Source organism: Numenius arquata, chromosome 11, assembly GCF_964106895.1.
Source record: "Numenius arquata chromosome 11, bNumArq3.hap1.1, whole genome shotgun sequence".
Classification (NCBI taxonomy): Eukaryota; Metazoa; Chordata; class Aves; order Charadriiformes; family Scolopacidae; genus Numenius; species Numenius arquata.
Window position 1 is genome coordinate 26,631,020 of NC_133586.1, and position 25,322 is coordinate 26,656,341.

The following is a 25,322-nucleotide window of genomic DNA, read 5'->3' on the forward strand; positions in this document are numbered from 1 at the left end:
TCTGTTGGGTCTGGCATCAGTTAGTCAGTCAGTCCATTGGTTGGTCGGTCAGTCTGTTGGTCTGGCATCAGTTAGTCAGTCAGTCTGTCAGTCAGTTGTCGGTCAGTCACTCCATTGGTTGGTACGTCAGTCTGTTGGTCAGTTGTCAGTCGGTCGGTCTGTTGGTCTGTAGCTAGGTAGGTAGGTCGGTCGGTCAGTCAGTCAGTCAGTCAGTCAGTCAGTCCGTCCCTCCCTCCCTTCCTCAGAGTGACTGGATTTCTCGAGGGGCTGGTGTCGGCTCCCCGGGACAGGCTGTTTGCCCGCAGCGAGGGGTCTCTCTGGGACCCGTCCCGGGACACTCTCCGGCCCTGCCGGTTGCCGGGCGCCGCCTCACAAAGGGCGCGGGCGGGGCCTAGGGCGGGGCGGAGCGGAGCGTGCGCAGTGCGGAGCGGTGAGTGAGCGCTGGGGCGGGGGGCGCCGCCATGACACCCCCGGGGCCGGGGGTCTACACGGGCTCTGCCGGGCTGGGCCCCCGGAGCGTGTGCTGTCGGCGCCCTCGTTCGGGGAGAGCCGGCGGTGAGGCCTTGCCGGGGTGGGGGTGGGGGGGCTGCCTGCCGCCCTGCTTTCAACTGGGGGGCCCGGCCCGGGCTCTGAGGGCGCAGGGCCCCGAGAGCCGGTGCTGGGGTGGAGTAACGGTGTTTTGTCGGGAACCCGGGGGGTTCGGCCTGCCCCGGCCAGGGCTGGGAAGCCAAGGCAGGTGCCTGGGCTGTCGTGTGCTAGAAGTGACTGAAAAATCAGGGCCCTGTGAGGAGCACCGACCCGCAAAGTGTGGGGCAGGATGCCTGGGCAGGCCAGGATCCCTCACACTGAGGGGTTTTAAGTACAAATTTAACAAAACAGGAGCTGTTTGGATTCTGCCTTGAGTGTGAGGACAGGCTGGGTCACCTCAGGCCCCTTTGCACCTGGGCGGTTATGGACTAAAAGTGCTCTGGTACCTTTGGCGTAGCTCTGGGCCAGTAAAATGGATTTTTCCTCAGTGTATGCACTCGGTAACACGAGGCCTGCATTTTAAAACTGCTTAATTATTTTGGTACAAGTTTGCATATGGCTCTCTTGCCGGAGAACTAGTGAAATTACATGTTGCACAAAGCCAGGGAGTGAAAACTGAGCAAATGGGATTTTGTATATAAACACTATTTGGAATACTGCCTTAAAATGTTTAACTTCAGTGGTTGACTAACACTCGCATTAGAAGTAATCTTTGACAAATAATCATCACTACCCGCCTCGCAAGATGGCCTAAGTTTACCCTAACAAGTTATGTAGACACAATTTCTTAGGGGCAAGTTATTTATTTTCCAGTGTTTTGCTGATGGAACTAACCTAGTACAAACATGGCTTAGAGGCAGAAAGTATGACTTCACTGATACTGCTTAATTTGCTTCCCAAAGCAGTATAATCTGTGCAGGCATTTCTGTTGGTAGAGCCGTCTGCGTGAGGAGGCTGCTCCAACCTACAGCCCTGGTAGGAAACCTTTTAAGTGCAGATAAGTCTCTGCGGCGTTAGAAGCCAGTGACACACCCTGTCGCTTACCGAACACGCTACCGCAGTGTTTCTGCTCTCTTTGGTCCTTTTGAATTCATTTGTGCTCTAGGAGTAGGATTATTAAGAGATGGACTTTCTTTTTTTCTCTCTTTTCTTCCCCCCAACTCTATCTTAAAATGACCAGCCTGGACCATGTTGGTATTTTTCAGCAGCCTCCAAGGTGTTTCGATGGTGGAAGCATCCAAAAATACTGCCCCAGAAGCTTTAACGTAGAAGCACAGCTATCGGAGGTGAGAGCAGTTCTTGGGGTCTGCCATTTGCGTGACTGTGTATTTACTAGATTTGAAGGGGATACAAATATGTTCTTTTTAAAGAAATAAGTTGGAAACTGGAAATTCCTAATGAGTTGTCAGACCAGTCCTTGAATCCACACCACCACACCCTAAAGCAACACAAGACCAGTGCTGGTGCTACCGCCACCACCTTCTGCCTTTTTACACTTGAGAATTTTTTTAGCCTGAGCATAAAACACCTGAAAAACTCTGCCCAAACCCTCCCTCTGTCTGCTCTTACCTGGCAAGGAAATGGAAGGCTACTTAAATACAGACATGGTCAAGCTGGGCAGGTGGGACTGAAATCCCATCAGCTATATCCTGAGAATTTGCAAGGGAGTGGATTATTGGGATAAATTTAGGGGTAATTAGTCAGCCTTTCTATGTGCTAATCCTCTCTGCTACTGACTCCCTCTGTGGCTTTTATAACCCACCTCAGCTCTCTTACCACTCAGCTTTCCCCTCTGAGAAATAGCATTTAACTTGCACTCGTGAAGTAGGTGAATCAGCTTTAATTAAGATTTGTCGAGCGCTTTGTTGATAAGTTCCCTATAAAGGTAGTTATTATTTTTTATTAACACACAGATATTCTTAGCACCTGAAGTGAAAAATGACACAACACTGGGGATCTTCTGGGAAACAGCCCCGTGAAAGGAGACGGCGCGTGCTAACGAAGGCTTTGTCAAATCTTTTCTGGCTGCGGTTCACGAGGCAGCTTGCTCCAAAAGCTCTGACTCAAAAAAGATAAAATCCTCTTGAGTCACTGGGAAATCTTAAATGTTCCTGGAAGTTAAGCCCTGCTTTTGCATAAGATTTGTAGATCTTGCCCCCATGCTGGATTTCTTGCGGTGCCTTTGGTCAGGGTTTGGTGCAGCTGTGTGCATACAGCATCAGCTGCGCTGGCACAGCTGGTCTTGCCCACTTTGAAACACCTTGTTTCAGTGATTTTAATTGCTTTCAGCAATCATTGCCTCAAATTAGTCTGTCTGGGGCAGGGAGGGCTTGCCCGTGTAGCTGGGTGATGACGCTTATGGGCTGCAGCCTGCCATATGGGTTGGTGGGACTGTTTGGGGGGAGGAGGGAAGCCTTGCCTGTCCCCAGGGGAAGCCTGGGTCAGCATCCCTCGCCCTGCAGTGCGTGGGAAGGCCATTTTCACCACCAAAGTAGCTTGGTGGCAAATTGAGCTGAAGAGCTTCGTTTATGAAAGGTAATGAAGACGTGAATTGAAATGGTTACGACTACGCTCGTTCCGCGTTGCTGTGTGGGTGCCCTTTTGGCAGGATGAGAAGCTCTATTGTATTTAGGGGAAGAGAAGGCTGTTAATTTAGCTGTAAGATATCATGCTGTAGCGGTGTAGGAGTGGCCAGATGGAGGATGCTAAATGAAATGCGGGGCTGGAAAAACCTTGTCCGTGCCTCTCTGCTGAGGCCAAGTGAGAGATACTCAGCTCCAGACTGGACAGCGGTGGATGTTAGTGCAGATCTGGACCAGGGGCAAGTTCCCTCTAGGACTTGATGAAATCCTGGTCTCGTAGAACCTGATACCTTGTCTAACTCGCCTGTGCAACCAATTAAGTGGGCTGCTGTGCCTCTTGCCTTCAGAGAATGGGGAGACCTTCTTGTAAGCAGCTGTTAAAGGCCGACCGAGAGCTGATAATGACCCTGGAGGGAAGCAGGGATGGGGAAACCCTTCAGCAGCTGCTGTGGAGCTGCACGTTTTACACTGCTGACTGCTCCACTCATTGCCCACACCCTCTGGTTTGTCTGTGACTTTCTTAGGGGCAGCACTGAGCGTGGCCTTTGAGCCCAGAATGAGGAATTTTATGTTCTTAAATTCCAGAATGATGTTTAGCTTTTTGCTGCTGGATCTGTGGTGTCACAATGCTTAGATGTGTCACATTTTTCTTCCAGTCCCTGACTTTCTTTGGTGTTGCCTCTGTCCAGAGAGCTTCCCCTCGTGCTGTGTTTGTGTGCTTGATCTTTGGTTTTTTGCTGTTTCCAAGCGCAGTTCTTTGCATTGTTTTCCTTGCTTTTCCTTTTATTGATTCGTGAGTGTTTTTGGAACTTTTCTTCATTTTATCAATTCTCATCATGACCTCCAGAGTGCTTCCAGCTTTTAACTGCTGGGCATCCTTTCAGGTTTTATAAAAGTACTTTCTCTTTCATCGTTTGGGCCGTTAATGAAAAGGATGAATAACAGCAGACCTGGACTGAGCTCCAAGGGCCCATACGTGAGGTTTTTTTTCCTGTTGTGACAGAGAATTGTTGATAGCTACCCCTAAGGTGTGCGGGGGTGGGGGGAGTTGCTTTGTTGTGTTTTGGTTTGTTTTTTCTTACTTAGTAATTAGCACTGTGCCTTGTTAAGGTGAGCTCACCTAGTCCGAGTCCTCTGGTTTGCCTTAGAGTGTCAGATGGACGGAGTGAAAAGCCTGCTTTAACACCCTTGTGCTGGTTGGAAGCGTGAAAGGCAGATTTCCATGGAGGGGGATTTGTGTCCCATTTTTGAAGGCTCAGGTGACTTTCAAGAGCTTTCATGAACCTCATTTAAGTGGAGCTTCTTGCTGGAGCCTGCTAGGACTAGCATCGCTCAGAGGCAATCCTCTGGCTGCTCAGCGCTGCTTGCCACCAAGAGCTCCCCAGGTGTCTCTGCTTTGCTCACAGAGGGGCATGCATGGGGGGAATCCGTGTCCATAGCATCCTGCTCCCCTTTCTTTCTCTGTAGGTCTGTCCTCAGTGAGAGTTAAGCTTGTCTCTATGTGACTAAGGTAGTAAAAATACGTTTTTTTCCTCAAGCAATTTGAAGTTCCTTGTGTGGTTGCTCTGTTCTGGGGAAAAAATTACTCGCTCTGGAAGAATTAATTATGCTCATTTTTATCCCCAAATAGTGTGTCGCTGTGGGAGCGCTTGCAGGATACCTCATTCCACCAGGGCTTTGCTGGTCACCTTCTCAGCACAAATTAAGCTTAAGGAAGAGAAGCTGCTTTAACTGAAATACATCTAACTGGAGAAAACCTCACTGTCCAAACAGGACCAGCTCTAACCGCCTCTGGGTTCTGTAAGTACTGAGCTGCTGTGGTCAGCTTTTTGAATTTTAAGAGGTTGGTCCTTTTCTGAAGTGCGCTTCCAGCCGCTGTGCCATCTTTCTTTGCATGTCGGAGTAACTGTAGGGTGAAATTTGGGCCCCACTGAATCCAAGGACAACACAGGGTTCCACTGTGGTTTTCATCTCTTCCCCTTCTCGAGGTCGGTGACTTGAGGTACCAGCCACAGCTGCTCGCTCAGGCTGTGCTTCAAGGACACGGTCCATGGGATGGAGAAGCTGGGCCCTGTTTGTTCTCCTTTGTTGATCTACGGCTGATGGTGGCTGCCGTGACCACATTTCAGTTCCAGGGGAGTAAACTCAGCCTCCTTAAAGCATTCCTGTTGGATTCTTCCTTAATTCTCTCTGGGGGGCTGCGTGCTGTAGTTAAATAGTGGTAGAAAGGTTGTGTTCCACTCTGGATTACAGCTGAATCTTGGCGGTGGATAAATTGCATCCCAAGCCCAGTTTGCAAAGCCCTTTGGGCTTCGTGGGATGCAGGAAGCTGTACTTTATTCTAGATGTGTGTTTGCTGGTAATTCTATAGGATTTTCAGTGAGCAGGTTGTAAGAGTCCTGATTATACCGGTTCTCTGCACAGTCAGACTATTTGCCCAGATAATTCAAAAGCTGATGCAGAGAGAGGTAAAGGAAGATGGAAAGATGATTTAGAAACCTCTGGGTCACTGGAATGGGTGGGAAGAAGATGCATATGTTGATCTGAAGGAGTTACTACACCAGGTATATACCTTTAAGCACCTAAAGAAAAGGCAGGATTTTTTTAATGGCTGCCTACTTTAAACCCAAATAGTTTCTTTAATGAGAGTTTTTAAAGGTTTAACTGTTAATTTTAGAATTTTTATTTCAAGCATGCTTCCATAAAATTAACTTTTTCAACGTAGAATGCTTTAATGTCTTCCGTGTTGGTGCTCATTTGCAAGAAATCTCTGCGCAATTATTTCTTATGTACCAGTTAAATCTATCAGCCAACAGATGTCAAGTGTAGCAAAAATGCTATAATAATATTATGGTCTAATAATAGTTATAATGATTCTAATTACCTGGCGCGGCTTTTGAGAGAGGCGGACTCAGAAATTAGTGCAAAGGAGATGTTTAACCTTGAACTGCAGAAGCAGGGCACTTTCAGAGGCCTCTGGGCTCTGCACCCCCTCCTCCCGATTGGACATCCCATTGCCTTCATTTCCTCCAGCAAACCGTGAGTAGCAGTTTGATCCATTTTAAACGTTCAGACCTCGTTCTTGGTATGTTCAGAGGTGGAGAAGAGTGCTGGTGGGACGGCGATGAGCACGTTTCTTGAAATACCTGTGATTGTGAAGCCTGGTCATTTTTAAGCTGGTCCTGCAGTCTCAGTGCCCCAGTTTGGGTGCGCTCCTGCTGCCTGGTGACAGCACGCACAGATTGCTCTCACCTGGGGAAGGCCGCAGGAGGCTCAGCAATCTTCATCTTTTGTGCAAGCCGCCTTGTGCTGCTTTTAAGTGGCAAAACCACCCCGAGACAGCCTGGAAAACCTGCCTGAGTGCTGCTGGGCAGCTTTCATGCTGTCGGCTGGTGGAAGAGGGGGGTGTAAGGGTGTGCAAGCAAGCGGATGAGGGTTGTTGATCCCGATGGAGGCTGTGTGGGAGGCGAGGGGGGCAGGCAGCCACCTTGCTGGTGCAGGGGAGCTGCGCTTGCTTTGCCTTCTGCGGCTTGGACCCACACAGCCTTCTCGGAGTCTCCTTCCCCAGTGCAGAAAGGGTGCTCTGTGTGGCAGCTCTGTTATCTCACTCCCAACGTCCCCCTGCCACTGTATTTTTTCTTAGGAAGTATCCTGTTCTGCATTTGGTATATTCCAGTGGTTTTTGCCCAACATTGTGATGTGCTGTGTAGTGTCTGGGGGTCCGAGTGCTCATTACTGTTGTAGGCCCAATAAGGCGGTGCATAATGCGATGCCTCTTGCCGCAGCTGTTTGTTTTGATTTTGTGACGTGAAGCTGGTGAGGAGTCCCTGATTCACCAGGAAGGATCCTTTCTACAGAGGAAACCCTGCCTAGGCTGGAAGTTGACAGCTTTCAATGATTATATGCCAGGCAGAACGTTTTTCCTCTAAATAATAGATTCACATGCTGATGAGAACTCAGCAGGACCTACGGGAATTGGGCTGTCAGTTGCTTGTCCCTGGCATGGGCAGTAGCTGTGAATCTTTTACCATCTTCCTGTAAAATGGATCTGGAGGTGCCCTTGCAAGGTTTTCTTCTTTGTTTCCAGCCTGCTCCTAGGCTGGCATGCTCTGCTTCTCATGAAAGCCCTGCCTGCCAGCGCTGCTCACGCTCGGCCCATGCAGCCCACCTTTCTCCAGGGCTCACGCTGATGAGACCTCTGCCAGCTTCAGCCTTTTCTGTGGGGAGGTTTGTCCTCTTGCTGGAGCCGGTACCTCCATTGGTGCATCACCATGGAGATGCGGCCCGAGGAGCTGCAGGGCACAGCCTTTTCCAGGCTCACAAGAAGAAGGATGCAGTAACGGGCTACACTTGTTTAGGGAAAATGATTTCTCAGAGTAAATAATTTGTCAAAGAACTCTTGGCATCGCCCCAGATGCTATTAAGGAAAAGACAAATCTTAGATCTCTTCAAGCCTGAGCTGTAAGGCTCATGTAATATTCACTTGCTTTTTAACACGCTGCTTTGTTTTGTTCAACATCAGGCATGGCTGCTACGGCCGATGCTGACTCACTGACCTGCTTGTGCTTTTACCTACTCTGAGAAACCAAAGCTCCCTTGGTTTTTCTCCTCCCTGTAAATATCTGCACAATATTTTTCATCCTGCCACAAGAGCACCTTTCCGCATCCCTTTTCTCGGCCTGTTGGGAGTCCATATTTTCTAGTTCGGTTGCATGGGTTCACTTCCTATGACTGGTGTGGCTCTGGCTGGGTTTCCAAAGGGTGTGTAGGTGCATTGAGCTTTCCTGCATGTGTAGGAGTGTGGGTACCTCCCTGGCGTGGCAGGCTGTGCCAGTGCTTTCCAGACCCTGAACGAGCTCGTGCTGTCATCCTTGGGGGTCTGGGGATGCTGCCCTTTCTGCTCACTTGGCACTGGCGCACTCTTTCTTTGTCTAGTTTCTGGTACACGGAGAACTGTCTCGACAAGGTCTGGAAGAGCCCTCCGGCACCTCTCTGCCTCATTGCCTCCATGTCTCATTTCAGATTTCATCTGTAAACATCTCTTTGCCCTTGCTAAACGCTGTGTCTCTTAATTTCTATCTGCAAGAGTATTATTTAATTTGTAAATGTTTTAGGACGTTATTTGAAAAATACGATATGAAGCTGTATTTCATTTACTGTAATGATCCACTAATGCGGGCATATTTCAAAGGCAGGCTATGCAGTACTGTGGGGTTTAATTAAATTTTGTTTTTCAAGTAAGCATCAATAGACAGACAATAACAAATGGTGGACAATATGCATACAGAACAAAGTCACTCCATTTTCTTTTCCAAGACTCTGGAAATGAAAAAGTGTAGCCCTTAAAACGTACTTGGCCTGCTCATGGCTGCGGCTTTAGTGCAGTTACTCACTTTAGGGGGAGTTTTTCCTTCTTACTCCGACTTAATTAATTTTCTTGATCACTTCCTGCCCACAAAATAAACTGTTACGCTATGGAGGATTTCCAGCAGGAGCCTTGGGTGATCTAAGTTCTGCTGCCAGCTCTGGACTTGGTTTTGAATATTGCATTGCTGCTTAATGCATTATGGCTTGTAGAGATGGGTCCTCACCGGGGTTACAAAACTGAAGGGCTGGGTGTGAGGTGTTCGTTCCTTCGGTGGGAAACATGTTGTCTCTGGTGGCCGGACGTGGCACAGGGAGGGAAAAATGATGTTGCATCTAGCATCGTTGTACCCAAATTGGGAATAAGCAAGTGGCTCTTGAGTGCATTTTGTTCCTTTTCTTCCAGCAAGCGTGGGGTAATCAAGGACAAAATGTATGTGGAGAAGCTTGGAAAGTCTGTTCAACGTCAGCAGGAGGCTATTGGGAATCATGATGGCACTCACAAGTGGCACTTTTGTAAGTTTTCTAGGGGTAAAGAAATTCATGAGTGATGATGTAAATGGCCTCCTTTGTTTGGGTTTGTGTGGAGCACAGCTTGAGGAGCGGAGTGGGATTGCTGGAGCATCGTTGAGTTCTGCCTGGTTTCTGGTGGCTTGTGTGGGTTTTGTTCTCTCTTGGTGTTTGGGAAATTTTCCATTGTTTAGAAATATAACCAGAATTTGCTGAGGAAACCAGTGTGGGTGCCCTGGACTCCCGCAGCACTACAGCCCTTTGATTTCTCTCTGAAATCTCTCCAAGTTGGAGAGCTGGAAAAAAGGTAAATTTTTCAGAGGAGGACCCCCCTGTCCTCCGTTCAGAGAGTTCAAGCTGTGTCCTGGATTGATGTCTAAAGCTTTGCCTGCTTAACCTGCCTGCAAAGGGATCCTGGGCCATCCCAATGGATCCTAGCCATCCCAGTGGGGTGTCTGGGGGCGAGGGCTGGCTGGGCCTGGTGTGGGTCACTGTCCAAAGGGCTTCTTGGGTGAAAACTGGAGCGTGTAAAGCCTGGGAGAGGCTGTGGGAACCTGGCTCTCGACTTGCGTCTCTGCAGCTGTAAGTGCCTGAAAAGCATCACTGTAAATGACAGCCGTGTGTCTGCTAACCTCCTCCTCCGTGAGATCGCGGCTTAACACTTCCTGCATTACGGGAACAGCCTGTGTTTTGCTCCGTGCTGGAAAGCGGCGCCGTGAATACTTTACAGCTCTCCTGGTGCACGTACTGGCTGGTGGGGTTTTCTGTTCTGGATGAGATGCCGGTAGGAAACAACAATCCTGTCCAAGTAAGGCTGGCAAGGCGGTGTCCTGTGCTTGATGCCAGTCCCTGTGGCTGGAGAGGAGTACTGGTGCAGATAAAATGGTGTCTAAATATAACTTGTCATGAGGCATCAGATGCTCTTTAAATAAATTCTGGAAAAAAAAAAACAACCACGCAGCTGAGGGATTGTGCTGGTACTGCCAATACCAAGGGGAATGCCCTGTGCCTGCTGCCTTGTTCTTCCCTTATTCCTTGCTTTAGGCTGCCAGGTTTTCCCTTTTCTCACTTGTTGATACGTAGAGTCACTCGAGGCTCTGTTGCTGGGTCTAGGGGCAGTCAGTTGCTTTTTGGTGACTTGAGGTAACATCTCCTGCTTCTCTCATCCTTCCTTTGGATCTCCTGCCTTTCTCCTGTTTGCTCTCACCTTGCGATACTCAAACCTCCTCTATGGGCTGGTCAAGCTTCCCATCCAGGAACCTCGGGCCTCTTGCAAGCATTTTTTTCTGGTGCCATTATTAATGTTCTATGGAAGGAGGGGTTGTCCTGACTGTGGTGGGACTCAGGTGGCTGACCCCAGATGAAGCACACTGGCATCTGGAACATCTGGAGCCGGTGGCTGAGCCCTGGGCTGAGGGATTTGCCCTCTGTGCAGACCGGTTGGTGCTTGAGCCTGGTCTTTGCAGGAGAAGGCGAGCGATCTGGGTTCCCCACAGTACTGGCTGGCATGATTACATCTTACAGATGTGCCCAGAGCAGGTTTAGGGGCCCAGCAGGATAACAGAGAGAGAACGATGTGCCCTGCAGCAGGGCCAGCACTGGGGAGCCCAGGGCCTGTGCTTTAATGGTTCTTGCAGGACTATGCAGCCAATGGGGGACCCAAGAGGGGCATCAACGCAACGCCTGGGATGATGTGAGCCCAGGGCATGGGAAGCTGTGATAGTGCTCGGATATGAACCAAAAAGAAGGCTCTAGGACTGTTTAAAAGAAAAAAAAGTAATCTGTAATTCAACTTTTGGGGAATTTACTTCTCGTGAGGGAGCATGAGGCTGGCTGGGAGAGGAGGAGCACTTGCTCAGACAGAGGATAATTCATCACAGCATGTTACTGCACCAAGGCTCTTTGACAAACATTAGCCTTCTTAATGCCTCCCTAGGATGAGCGATACGCTGCGCTGCTGGATGAGGAACGTGAAGTTTCTCAACTCTGAGGAGCTTCAGCCCAGAGTGATAATTTAAACACCAAATTCTTTTAAATAATGGATATTGTTGATGGCTGCCTCGTTTGGGTGCGCGGCACAGGAACAGATTGCATTGTACTGATGTGTTTTAAAAATGAAACGTGTGCTGGTCTCCATAAGTGCTTGGGTCTGACACCAGCCAGCTAGGTTTCTTGGATTTCTCCTTTGGAGTTTGGCAGCCGTCTGCTTCAGGGAGTACAGTGGTCTCAAAAGAGTTTATTTGATCTGACACATGACAAATTGTTTCTGCTGGCGGGTACTTCAGGCACAGTCTGTTCGCTGGCAGCCGTGGCTTTGTGGGCACTGGGGAAGTTGGGGAAGGCAAACCTGCCCTCCTCCTCCTCCTCCTAGAAAGCGGCAGCGGAGGGAGCGTTGCTTTAGCCCGCCCCCCATTCCAGCCTCCTTTTTGCCAGTTGTTAAATTGTGCTATTTGCATAGATTATTAATGTTGCTTAGGTGCTCGATGTTCCTGCAGACGCTCCTTGTGTTTCTCATTGCGCTTCGCTGTGCGGGGCAGAAGAGTGTTTCTGGAACTGGACCCAGTTGCCATTAAAGATGCTTTAAGTTGCTTTTTTCGGGGCACCCTTTTAACTCTGTAAGGAGGGCTGGAATAGTACATTCCTCAGCAGAATAAAAAGTACATGTCCACTGTAAGATACTGTAAATACATTTTATCTGTTCTATTACCTGCAGTTTTGAGAATATGTCCCCTAAGCAGTTTAATCTTGTTTTCCAGAGTTATCTCAGGGTGAGGAATCGCTCCCGTTTGCAACTTTGGGAATAATTACTGTATTCATTAATTTCTTCTCTTTCCTGCTGTCCATCTATTATTGCTTCTGAGAGGAAAAAAAACCAAACCCTCTCTGTAAATCTCCACCGAAACAGGACTGACTGCTTGATTAGGAGAGTTCTGTGCGCTATAAATGTGTTTGTGAGAGAGCATGGTGTGCATGGACAGACCCACCGGCGTGTGCCGGCCTCTCCAGTGCCGTTCGGAAGCACTTAGGCACACAGAGCCCACCAGATGCCCGGGCTGGCTCCTTACCCTGTGATTAAAGAGGAAAGCGCTGCAGGCAGTGTGGTTCTGGGCAGTGGTGGCACACCTGGAGCACTGTCATGAGGCAGGAGGCTGAAGGTCAGGTCTGCTCAGCCACTCGAGCTCTGCTTTGCCTCCTGAAGTGCTTTGCCTGCAGTCCCTGGCTGCTGTTATGAAATAGAAATTAGCCAGGACAATAAGGGAAGCGGTTCATCAGCTGGTCCTCCTTTGTCCAGCAGCTAAAAGCTACTTCAGAGATTTTTTTTTGTGGAAGTGCTGTTTGCTGTGGTCCTTCTTTGCTCTTTCTTTAAGTACAGACTGAAAGAGCTGGAGACTGGAGGCCACTGTAATTATTATTTCTTCCTGAATAACAGAATATATGTGCTGTTTAATGCATAAATGACAGGGTCCTTGCCTCAGAAAAAATACATGGCCTGACCCTGATGCTGCAAACTCTTCTACACGTAACGGTCCCTGCCTGGTTCTGGGTGCACTGAGATTTCTCACTCCCTGGATTGGGGTCGGTGCCAAAACTTGTCTCAATGCATGACATCTGCGGTCAGTAGAAGCCACTGTCATTGAAACAGCCTTGAGTCCCGTGGCACCTTTATTTAAACGGCAGCTGATGTAGAAGTTCTCCAGAATAGTGTGTCCATCACGTGCTATAATCTGCTTGCAGGAGGGGACAACTGAAGCCTGTGGTCTTTATGGGAGAAGCCCCCTCCGTGGAAATGGGGCCTGGCAGTCCTGTGATGGACTTGCCATCTCCCTTCCTCATGTGGCAAGATGAGGCTGTGGCACTTCCAGGATGTAGGGGAAGCCGCAAATCACTCCTTTGGCTGCTGCTTCTCACTGCTTGGGTGTGTTGCGTGGTGTTTGCAGAGGCAGCAGATGCAGTGACAGACAAGAGTGCCAAAGAAAGGACACTTTGTGGACTGGTGCTGCTCAGCTACTGAGATATGCCGGTCCATGAAATGGCTCTTTATAGGGTATTCTGTAGCAAAAGGGTGTTCCTTTTAAAGTGGCTCTTGGTCCAAGCTCAAGGTGAGAAACAGTGGGCTTTTGGACTGAAGGGTGCTGAGGTTATGGACACAGTCGTCATCCCTTGGAAGAGAAAAATCACAGAGAAAGACCACTCACTTCTGATCACGTCTCTGTTTTCCTCCTTCCTCAGTCTAGGATTTGGGCTGCTGGGGCTGAGGGGCAGCAGGATGGAGCTGAGGTACTGCTCCTGCTTGAACCCCACGGCTCTGAAGAGCAGTGAGCATGGTGCTGGAGCTCAGGAGGGACCTGTGGGCTGGGAGCAGTCCTGCTTGGAAGGTTTACTGCTTTTCTGCATCCCTCTCTGTGACCCTTCATTGTGCACACCTGTAAGACCCAGACTTGCGGTTCAAACGTCCGTAGCAAAGCGGTTGCTCGAGCTTTCGCTGCGGAGGGGAGCCACACGGACCTTGCAGCCTTCGAGTGCGGTGACTGGTGTGACTGACAGCACACGCAGGGTCCTGTGGTGGCCAAGGCATTCACAGAAATGCTGTTTCATAACCTCTGCTGGGATTCACGAGATGTACAGAGGCAGGTTCCCTGATTTGTCACCATGTCATAATGATTTAAGGTTGAGGAACTCTTTGAAGCACCAATATAGCCTGTTCTGCCATGACAAGGTGGAGATGAGCGCCAGCATGACTTTTCTTCCCCAAGGAAAACGCTCTTTTGCACAGATCACAAGCTGTGGCTCTACTGCTGTTTGAAGAGACCAGACGCATCGCAGAGACGGGCGCTCTGTGCAACATCAAAGTCTGCCCGTCTGAAGCCGAGATGCTCAGGAACTCCGGCTCAGCATCCTTCGTGTCTAGGCAGCAAAAGGAAAGAAGGTCTCTGAACCGGGAGTCACTTTGGGGATCAAAGCTCTGCTTAGTGGAGGCTGATGAGGCAAAAGGCAGGATGACAGCAGGCAGGTCACAGCCCGGGCGAGTGATCAGAGCCATCTAATAACGGCAGTCGGGCCTCCAGAGGGGTCTGCGAAACCTTCTCCTCTGCTGGAGGACTCGGACCTGCATCGACCCCCGAGGAAGCGGACATGCAATGTCCAGTGCCTCTGCTTGGCCGGAGTGATTCTGCAACGCCTGAGAGATTGTTTAATTAAAAGCACGGTGCACCGTCACATTTCAAACTGATTTTTCCATACGTTGCTATGAGTAGTATCTAAAATAGCTCCATCTGACAAGAGAAGAGTGAATTTTTCAGCTGCGGACTCCTTGCATTTGGTGGTGCTTTGTGTGCAGGTGGTTTCCTTGCTTCTTCCCTGATTTTTATTAAGCTTAAAACAGTGCCCAAGGACCAGCAAAGACTGGAGCGTCTTGATCCTAGATGCGGCGTAAGCACGTGTTAGTTTGTAACCATCTCACAAGCAGAAAGGCAAAAAACCCTTCCCCAAAGTAGAGGTGGCAGATGATGAGGAACAAGAGAGGGAAGGAATTATGTTCTCTTTCAGCTTCCTATGTCTGTGCATCTACTTCTGCATTTGCAGCCCTTGGAGCTCTTTGCTATTTTAAATTTCCTTGGGAAAAAAGCCTGCTGCACGAAAGCTGCCTGCTGCTGCCTGGCTCTTCTGCTTGGCTTTCGGACTGGGGAGGCTCTTGTGCTTGGGGAACATTAGAGCTTTTTAATCTTGGTGGGAAATGCCTGGGTAGAGGAATGGAAATTGTGGTGAGAATCACTTCTAGATGATTGTACTGGTAGTCCCTCTGTTTTCTCTTCAGACTCGTTACTGTCCCAGAGCTTTTTTAATTGCTTATGAAAGGCATCCTCTGAGGCCACTTTAAAAGTACTAAAGCAGTGAAAAAAATAAGCAAACTTGAATAATGCCTTTCATCCAAGCATGTGGAGATACTGCTGCAGACCTTAGTGGAAGGAGCCCCATAATTCCCTTGTTCATAACTGTTGTGTCTGTGTTAGGAGCGGAGCGACTGAGCCCCAGCGCGGGGAACCACTTCCCTGGATTCACACAGAGAGTTGGGGCAAAGCCAGGAGCAGTCCCGAGGGAACCTGCTTGGCAGCAGGTTGTATTCATCCCCAGAGAGTTCCTTATATCCCTTCAGGGAAGGGTTTGAGATTGTCTTCTTGGGGCTGTATTCTGGGTTTTCATGCTGGTGGCTGACCTGGCAGCTCCTGGATGGCTTTGGCCCATGAGACGGATCCCGGTGCCTTTACAACTGGGAACTTGCCACAAGACTGGAAGTGTGGGGGTTTGCTTGCAAGGGGGGTCCTGAGCTGGGCATCCTGCCAGACATCCTGTGCAATTAATCCCATGGCTTGCGGTGCCACGTTAATCCATAGCCAGAGCACACGGTGGGTGAGCCACATGTTTGCTGCCGTGTGCTGTGCTGCTCCCTGCTGTGACCTGTCCCCGGGGGACGTCACGCTGAGTAAGAGCTGTCACCACCAAGAGAGGTGAAGAAATCCATTTTTCATAAACTTCGCAGCTCACCGTTTCTGGTGGATCGATGGGGCTGTTGAAGAAGCTGTTGGGGCAACTTGCCTGCTGTCGGGGCACCTCTGCACCAGGTGCTCCATGGGGCTGCGGCCATGGGTGCCCTCAGCATGGGAGAGATGGCAATCCCAACAGAAAACCTCCAGGCTGAGCAAGATCCGGCAGCGAGGGTCTTGGTAGGGCCAGGCTGAGATATGGACACAGGGGAAAGATGTTTGTACTGGTGCAAGCGGCGCGGTGCTGCTGTGGGAGTTGCGTGCCCGATACCCCAGCGTTGGATTTCTGTAATACTGAGCCTGAATTTTGCATGTTTTTTTAACTTCTTAATTGAGTCTTTTTATAGGGAGGCCGGCACCTGACAGGGGAAGGAGGTTGTTATTCGGTGTGAGAGCCATGAGTGAACAGCAGGAACTTGGAAAATACAAAAAGCTGTATTTCCAGAGTGGCTGGGAGTTTGCCAGTTACATCTTTGGCTCTTGGTGGGCCCAACTGCAGTGGGACATCACCGTGCCTCTGCCTGTTGGTGTGTACTTTCTTTCCTGTTAGATTCTCCAAGCTGGGGAAGGCAGAGGGGGTAAATAAAAATACAGATAGATATGTGTGGGGGGAAAATATCACTCATTTTTATGTGCTGTGCATGGGAAATTGCAGCAAGGAGCAGAAGAAACAGGTATGGGGAGGAGGAAGGTGTTTTCAGCTGGGCTTTGGGGCAGTGAGGAATGTGATGAGGGAGGCAAGAGGTTGCCCAGAGTAGCTGTGGCTGCCTCATCCCTGGAGGGGTTCAAGGCCAGACTGGATGGGGCTTTGAGCAACCTGGTCTGGTGGGAGGTGTCCCTGCCCAGGGGAGGGAGGTGAAACTCAATGATCTTTAAGGTCCCTTCTGACCCAAACCATTCTGTGATTCTATGATTCTAAGTGTTTTGTGTGGTTGAGGTCAGGCAGTGCAGCACCTTTCAGACAGATGTTTGTCTTGCAGATCCTTGTGCATCTCGTCTCTCCAGACAAGTCCTAAGTTGGTGCAAATAAGCCCCCGCGCTCTGGTACAGACTTGAACGTGTTCGTTAGCCCTGAAGCTCTGCAGAACGAGGGTGTCATGTGTGTGCAGGCAGTCATGGAGCCCTGTGAGAGCAGCTGTTGGAAATTCAGATAGATTCATTATTTATACATAATAAATGTTAAATTCAGTCCTCTGATCTCTGAGGCACAGTCTGGTTTTGTGTGCTTCATCCTGAGCAGAGCAGAAGATCCTGGACCCAGGGCTCTCTGGCATGGGGGTGTCCAAGGAACACCGGAGACTTGCTGGCTGCATCCCCCAGTGTCGGGGCATTTGCTGAGCTGTGGTGGAGAGTGTCCCCCTCTGCCATCACCCCTAATGAGCAGGCAGAGAGACGATGGCAGCCTTGCTCAGACTTCAAACAGCCAAAGTATAAAGCTGTGCTCTCGCCCTCTGGAGAGCAGCGTTTTCTATGAACACCGGTTTCTGAAGGAATTCATTTTGACATTCATTAAGTCAATTTAAGTGATAGACTAAATGATGTTTAATGTTAAACTGCGCAAAGTTATTTGGATAAACAAGAGGGTTGGAGTTGCTGTGGTCAGGTAGAAGGGGCGATGCTGACTTTATCCATAAATGACCCACAACGACCACCTTCTCTGCCCCTGTGTGCAGCTGCAGCTGGTGGTAGCAAAGCCACTGGGTGCCAGAAGCTGCCCTCGCCGTGCCCAGGCGCTGCTGTGCTATCTTCTGTCACGGGACATCCGAGCTCTGCTCTTGCTTGTGTTGGCACCCAGCAGCACTTGTAGGAAAGACCAAAGTTACGTGGTATCATAGCTGAACTGCCTTTAGAGGGGCTGGTGTTAGCTGATAGCTAAGCAGGTAGCCTGTAGGCGTTATTAATATTTATTGTTATTATTTGTTAGTGGCAGTTATAAAAGTTGTATGATTGCACCGTAGATGCCAGGCTCTGTAAGCACGAGTTTCTGCCATGGTTATTCTTCTCCTCCCTCCCCATCTCCACTGCCCTGTGTCAGAATTTCTCCCCGTGCACTGGTCCCAGTTCAGGGAGCAGGACCTGCTGCTTGGTGGCAGGCTGTGTCTAACCAGCAGAGCTCGAGCCACAATTTATTCCTGTAAACCTAAAAGCATGGCCTCCTTGCTGCGTGGGTTCTCCGTAGGCTGCCAAATACGGGAAGGTGTTCCCACAACTTTTCCCTTGTGTAGGAGTGTTTTTAACATGCCAGAGCAGAGTCCGGGTAGGAGTAAATGATGAGGAGCAAGCAAGAAGAATAAATGTGGTTTTTTTAAGCAATTTCATAAGCAGCATTAACGGGATGGTCTGTATTGCAACTGCACCCTCGCCGCTGAAATCTTGGTAGTGTGAGGGTGTTTGCAAACAACTGGTGCTCACTGTCCTGTCTCACCCATGCGTGTGGGCCTTCATGCCCAGATGAGACCCTCCGGCAAGGATTGGGGGGGGTCTCAGAGCAGTGCGCTCCTGCGTGGAGCTGGGGACACTTGCTGGAGGCATGAGCGTGCTTTCCCCACGGCAGGGTGCCAGGAGGAGTGGAGCTGCTGGGAGCAGACCTGCTGAGAGCATCCCAATGCTAGAAGGGGATGCAATGTCAGACCTTGAACGAAGCTGCACAGAGCCTGCGCCAGCCCCGTGTGGTGGGTCCCTTCCTGGAGAAGTCTGTTCCTGCCCAGTTTGTCTTGGGAGAATCGAGGACAAACAAATTGTGGCTCTATCAGGAGCATTGCACGGGTCCCTGAAGGAAGCTCCTCGTTATGTTTGGTTTTGCTATCCAGGGCTCTTCTGCTTTGCGTAAGGTGACAGGTTCATTATTATTATTATTATTTTATTCTGGTTTTATTATTAATTTTTATTCAGATCTAGTTCTTTGATCAGTCAAGTGTGTTCAGGTCTCTTCCAGCATCTTTGTAGATTTAATATTGGCTTTAATGAAGAGGAAAATTCACTCCTGTCTCCTTTTGGAAATGTCACTGATCAGGACCCGTTGGCGACAGGAGGGAGCTCAGACAGACGCATGGAGAAGGAGGTCCCTGGTGCCTCCCAGGTACCTCTTGATCAGCCGTGCAGAGCCACAACAGCTCACCTGGGCACTGCACCCAGGGCAAGTGCAAATAATTGCTAGGCCTTATCTCGGGGAAGAAAAAGCATGAAAAGTAGATGAAGATGGCTTTTAAGGGGGGAAAAGTGGTACCAGAGACTCACAAGCCCTGTTCTTAGGGAAGGCAGTGCGAGAATGCTCACGTTGTGCAAGGTTTGGTAGCTCATTGTGGTTCTTTCAGCATCTTGCTGTCAGCTTGCATCTTTCCTCCACATTAAAACGTGCTGCAGGTAACCATTTCCAGGTAAACATGACCTGTGTGCTCTCTTATGAGAGCTGTTGGGTTTTTAATATGGGCAAGTTGTCTTCTCATGACTCCAATTTCCAGAGGAAGTACAAGAAGTTAATGCCAGAAGCCACGGTTTGATGTCCCTGTACTGTCAGGGCAGGGAGAGCTGAAGGCCGGTCTTCAGGACTGAGACCTGTTAAGCAGACGCGCGGTTATCTGGGCTGTGTCCACCAAAACATGAGTATTTCCTGGCTTCTCGTAGCTTGGTTTGTACTTAACAGGAGCCTTTGTGTTTCTGTGCCTCTGGGAAGAAGGTAGGATGATGGCATTTGCAGGCTGGTCCTGCTCATCTGTTTGAAAGCAGAGGGTTGCGCAGACCCAACTGTAATTAATGGGGAAGGGCGGAGTGTCCTGTGGCCTCCTAGTAATCCTCTGTTTGCCCACCAGCTGTTTCCTCTCTTACAGGCTGAATTTCAGATTAAAACTCCTCTTTCTCCTGTCGCTGTAGCTGCGTGGTCATCGTCATTGTCAAGACTGCCAGCCACGGGACATTCCCAAGGCGTCTGACTGACACTGCTCTGCTCTTCAGAGGAAGAAAATTTCGGGTCGGGTCAGCTAAATTTCCTTCTCTTTCCCTGTTGTACCTCACATCCCTTGGCACGTCGCGCTGGTCTCAGCCATAGATGCCAGCATTGTTAAAATGACATTGTGTTTGAATGGGGATCTTGACACTGATTGTAGCCTGTGTCCTGAGTGCAGCTCTTCAATCAGACATCCCAATTTACACGTCTGTCTTTAAAACAGTTTCCTTAACTGCTATTGTCCATCAAACTTGGGTTTCAGCCTGAGAGGCTCTAAGTGCTTGGGGGTCTTGGTGTCACGGGTTCAGCTGAAGGGTGCTGAGGCTGTGTTCCTCGATGTCTTTCATCGTTTGATTGTTCTCCAGTGCTGTTCTACACTCAGTGAGGGGAGCCCTGTGAATCGTTTGTGCTCGTAGACACATGATGTGCTGTTGGTGCTTTCGTTACCACCAGCCATCTTGACGAAGGGCGACTGGACAGATACCTGGCCTGAACTAGTCGATTTGCAGAAAATTTAGCAAGAAATATCATGGAATCATGGAATTGTCAGAGTTGGAAGAGCCCTCTAGAGATCATCTAGTCCAACTCCCCTGCTAAAGCAGGGTTGCCCAGAGCACATCACTCAGGACTGCATCCAGGCAGGTCTTGAAGATCTCCAGAGAAGGGGACTCCACGACCTCCCTGGGCAGCCTGTTCCAGGGCTCTGGCACCCTCACCGGAAAGAAGTTCTTCCTCATATTTAAATGGAACTTCCTGTGTTCCAGCTTGTGCCCGTTGCCCCTCGTCCCGTCACTGGGAACCACTGAAAAGAGTCCGGCTCCATCCTCCTTCAGCCCACCCTGTAGGTACTTGTAAGCATTAATAAGGTCTCCCCTCAGCCTTGTCTTCTCCAGGCTAAAGAGTCCCAGCTCTCTCAGCCTTTCCTCATAAGGGAGATGCTCCAATCCCTCAATCCTCTTTGTTGCCCTATGCTGGACTCTCTCCAGCAGTTCCCTGTCTCTCTTGAACTGGGGAGCCCAGAACTGGATGCAGTATTCCAGTTGTGGCCTCACCAGTGCAGAGTAGAGGGGGAGAATGACCTCCCTTGAGCTACTGGCCACACTCTTCCCTATGTAGCCCAGGATCCCATTGGCCCTCTTGGCAACAAGGGCACATTGCTGGCTCATGGATAGTTTACTATCTACCAGGACCCCCAGATCCTTCTCCTCAGTAGTGCTTTCCAGCAGGTCCACCCCATATTCCCATATAATTCCCATATTGCTCCCTCAATCTCTGGTTGAGGGCAAGGATTACCTTATTGTTATTGCTTCCAGTTGACAGTAAAACCAGAGCCTGGCAAGGGGGCTGGGGAGCTCCCTGGGATGTCCATGTGCTCTCCCGGAGCTGCAGATCAGAATTCGGATGAGGTTTCAGCTGGATTTATTGGAGTGGCACAGCATATGCAGTGTGGGCTTTGAGTTAGGACATGAAAGAGCGGTGCGCTCTCAGCAGCCGAAGGCATTAATGAAATATGTTCCTCTTACTGACTCGCTTTGAACTGTCACCTGTGACTACGGCAGCTGCGTTCACAGGGCTGTGCAGCACTTACTGATGCGCAGCTGGTAAAATCAGGAAAAATGTCCCTACTAATAGAGAACATAATGGCAATGCTATTGTTTCTGTGGCCACCGGTGCAGACAGGGTTTTCTGGAGCCACAGAGCAGAACCTCCCAGCACTGTGAAGGCGAGAACAGAAGACGGGAGGACCGCTACCAGGAATGCAGGCTTCTTTGGCTCTGACCCTTTGCTCTTTCCCTAGTGCCTGATTTTCTTTGATGAAAGAGCATTATTGGAAAAAATAACCCACCCGACTCTGCACAAGGGGAATTTGTGCTCCTGCTGTAGCGGTTCTGGTGCTGATGGCTGCAGCTGTACATGGTGCTGCTGGATCCCAAAATGATGTCCTGAAATCAGAGCAAATGCTCCCTATGCAGGTGGGGCAACGGTTACCAGCCTTTCTGCTTTGCAACCTGCTGGGGTTGTTTCTAAAAATGCGTTGTTTCCACCTAAGATTCGGTTTGGAAGTCCTCTCACACCCTCTGCGTGTGTCTGTCTTGAAACGAGATGTCAGCCCGCGCAGGCAGCTCTCCAGGAGCTTCAAACCCCCGTGTTTCACATGTTAGCTCCTCCTGCCTACCTGGGACCTAAGCAAACTGCTAATTGTTGTGCAGATGTCATCTTCCAGGCAGGCATGAGGTTGTAGGCTTGAAAGAGGCTGTACTGTCATTTGCTACCAGCCTTCTCGGTACACGTGAGCTCTATTTTTATGGGAGTGCGCGTTTTCTTTCAGCCGCTGCTTTGTTGAATTTCTTTTTCTTCTTTTTTTATTTCCTGGCTTGCAGGTAAAGTTCTAGGGACACGTCTATTTTTCATTATCCCAGTTTTGCTGCTTGTTTTATAACTGAAAAAAAAAAAAACCACCAAAACCCCTGTTTCCTATGTAATAAGCAGCAGTTTGTTCTGAGGTGAGTTGAGGGGTAACTGTGTGTCGTGGTCAGTCTGAGATTGAGGTCCTGACGGTGCCATCGACCAGAGGGGCATGGAGATCTCTGGGAGCAGATGGAGCTTGAGCCCCCTGAATTCTGCTCTGGGTTTTCCAGCTCAGGAACCTGGCTGTTGGTTGTAGCCTGGTTGCCCTTGGCTGTGCCCCAAATGAGAGATGGAGGCTTTGGTCACAGGTCTTTCATAGAATCATAGAATGGTTGGAGTTGGAAGGGACCTTAAAGATCATTGAGTTTCAACCCCTGCCATGGGCAGGGGCATCTTCAGCTAGATCAGGTTGCTCAAAGCCCCATCCAATCTGGCCTTGAACACTTCCAGGGGTGGGGCATCCACAGCTTCCCTGGGCAACCTGTTCCAATGTCTCACCACCCTCACAGTAGAGAAAATGAAGAACTTTGGCTGTCTTCTGAAAATAGAGAACTTTTCTTCTGATCTGGTTGTCGTTTAGGCTTGTGGGTCCTTGAGGTGGTTCTCTGACCCTCTAGAAAAGAGGATATCTAGCACCAGGTCAGATGTGCAAGGTGATACTTCCATGCACGGTGTGAATTAAGCAGGGGAACTCACTGTTGAGGGATGCTGTGGGTGTCAGAAGTCCAGGTCTGTTCCAAAAGCAAAAGCTGAAGTGAATCAGATGTATTACTGTTTGTGCTCTCTGCTCGGCTGCTCTTCCCTAGATGCCCATGTCCACCACTGACCAGTGTGATGTGGTGTTTTGCCTTTTATTTTCTGTTTTTGGCTAAGGCAAAAACCAAGCAGGAAGAGGAAGAAGAAACATAACGGTGGGGAGACAAGGTAGTAGTAAAGGGTTGGAAGGAGAGGACTCTGCTCCTTCTGTGTCCCTGAAGTCTTTTGGGGGCAGAGGTCTTTTGGTGGCAGGAGCCTGTGACCATATTTTCCGCTTTGTGGAATAGAAGATAGTTGCTTCAAGGAAAGGAAAAAAAAACTGTGATATGATGTGCCATCCTGATGGACACCAAAGACAGAAAGAAAGATATTTCGGACTGCATGTATGGGAGGAAATTCTTTAAAACCTGGATAGGAGTAGGAGCAGACTTGATGGAGGGATGAGTAATGAAGGAGTGTTTGAACGGAACTAATCAGCCCCATCTTCTTTCAAAAGACCTCATTTAGTTTAATTTAGCAGCGTGTAAATTTAGAGCCAATCAAAGGAAATACTTCTCCAGCCTGTGTGCTGGCAGGCTGCGCCGTTCCCTACCCCAGCAGTGAGCTGAGCACTGTAGGTGGATTTAAAGCCTTGTGCTGCAAAGCAGTGGGACCAGGCGTGTGTGTGAGTGTGGTTACACACGCGGCGGTGGGGATACGAGCTCCGTACCAAAGGGACTGGCAGACACAAGAGCAAGACACTTCTTTTTTCCCCCCTCAGGGTGACTGTTTGCCACAGGACTGCTTCATGGTCTGCTGCAAGCGCAGGCAGGGCTGGCTCCTGGGCTCACCATCCAGAGGAGCCGGTGCTCTGAGCAGCAAGAGAAAGCCTTGCGCTGCTGTAGGAACCACCAAGTAAACCTTGTTCACCTCTGCAAAATGTTGTTTTCCTCAAGCAAAGCCTACATATAGATTGAGATAAACTCCTGATCCTTTGATAGCTGGTAGTTTGGGTTAATTTGAATTAATGCAGCTACTTCTGTGCTTAAAATGAGGCACATGCATAAAAGGCCTTTGCAGGATTGCACTGATTTTTAGCTTTCCCTGTTGTTGTCATCCATGGCACTAACGCAGTCATTTTAAACAAGACTTCCAGGTCCCTTCATATTTTCCAGGAGATACGTAAGTCCCTGCGGGGTCAACATAAGGTGCTTTGTCGTTACCTGTCGTGAACTCCATTAGCAGTTTAAAATCAACAGCCCTTGCGGTTGGCTGCCCCCTCTGAGACCTGTGTGCTAACACCTAGAGGTGTTCTGTGTCCTGCGGTGTCGCACCCTGAACCTATGCTGTGCCGCAGATTGTTGCTTAAAGGATGCTGAAACCTGTGAAAACACGGACTAAAATATTGTTGGTTTTGTTTTCCTTTTCATTTCAGGCTGGTGGTGATGTCTCACTGGGCTGGTCTCCTCTCCACCACCGCCAAAGTCAACCTGCTGGTCTTGGTGGTTTCTGTGGTGTTTTCCTGGTCAAGCCTAAGTGACAGAGCTCCTGTAAGTGTCGAGGGCTCTGGCCAGAGGGTGTCCAGCCGCCAGAGTCTCTGATGGGGTGACAGCCCTACCTGATGGCTCTGTAGGGCCAAGTGGAATGTAGCAGGGTTGGTGAATCACCTCTCCTCGTTATTGAAAACTCACTGTCAACATTTCAGAAGGGTTTTTTTCTTAAGACCATTTGCCTCAACCCAGGAAATCCAGAATATGCTTGACCTGGAGGGAATGGGAACAGTGCAGCTTGGGCACCTCTTTTGTTTGCTAAGTGTCACTTTTTCTGTTGGGAGCTGTCAAATGTTACCCCCATAGCAAGAGGCAAAGCTAATTATGCGGTCTAGTGGCAAGAGGAGGGGAAGAATGTCCTCGATTAGCTTCCTAGCTCTGCCTCTGAGTCACCGCAAATGAGTCAGGCTTAGAAGAGCACCCTCTCAGGTCCTTGCATCCCATGGGCATGGATTTTGCTTCTTGCAGTGTTATTCTGAAGCTGCAGTTGAGCTGAGTGGACTCTGTCTGCCCCTTTGTGCAAAACTACCCCAGGTTTGGACTCTGCCGCTGAGCCCCAGGTGCCAGACCCCCCTGTATTAGCAGATCTGGAAAGCTTCCTTGAGGGGCTTGCCTGAGACATGCTCTGTAGCAACGGAGTGGTGGTTCTTTAGTTTAATTAGTTGTCAGGAGGTCTGACACCGGGGTTCAGACAGGATTCATGCAAGGGGTGGTTAATTCTCCCGTCACGTTGTCCTGCGCTCGTGGTGGCCGTGTCCCTCCTGTACTGCAAACAGAGTGCAGGTTGTCTCAGACCCTCCCTGATGAGGCTTTTCAGCTCATTTCAGCTGATTTCAGACTGACAAAACAAGGAGGCTTTTTGCCTTTAAGGAAATTTCCATTGTTCTTTAGAAAACATCTTTCTTTCTACTTTTTAATTACGAAAACAAACCAAAAAGGAGTCTACCTAATTCCTACGTAAATGAAGAAATCGCTTGTGTGTTGTTGCCCGTTTTTGCTGGAAATAGTAACAAAAAAGGGCTATTACAAAGCAGTTGTGGGTCAAGCAGTGGCAGTAACATTTAAATGAACCGAGTCAAATCCTTTTATCCTCACCAAAAGTTTATACCACTGCGCTTCTCTTAAGCAGAGCCAGTAAACATCAGCTGTCTCCATTATA

General features: G+C 49.4%; 1 protein-coding gene across 8 annotated transcripts in view; it reads left to right on the top strand.

Moving 5' to 3' along the window:
- The first annotated feature begins 398 nt into the window (after positions 1 to 398).
- SIL1 (SIL1 nucleotide exchange factor) overlaps positions 399 to 25,322 on the top strand; it is a 104,922-nt gene continuing 79,998 nt past the window's right edge. Inside the window, exons 1-5 of one of the 8 annotated variants that reach the window (XM_074155374.1) lie at positions 437 to 555; positions 1,734 to 1,814; positions 4,741 to 4,910; positions 19,354 to 19,493; positions 24,049 to 24,163. In XM_074155374.1, coding sequence (XP_074011475.1) covers positions 24,059 to 24,163 — 105 coding nt within the window. In that variant the 5' untranslated portion in view covers positions 437 to 555; positions 1,734 to 1,814; positions 4,741 to 4,910; positions 19,354 to 19,493; positions 24,049 to 24,058. Of the gene's footprint in view, positions 556 to 1,708; positions 1,815 to 4,740; positions 4,911 to 19,353; positions 19,499 to 24,048; positions 24,164 to 25,322 lie in introns of all 8 variants that reach the window. The other 7 variants (XM_074155373.1, XM_074155376.1, XM_074155370.1 and 4 more) reach the window with 7 other exon arrangements.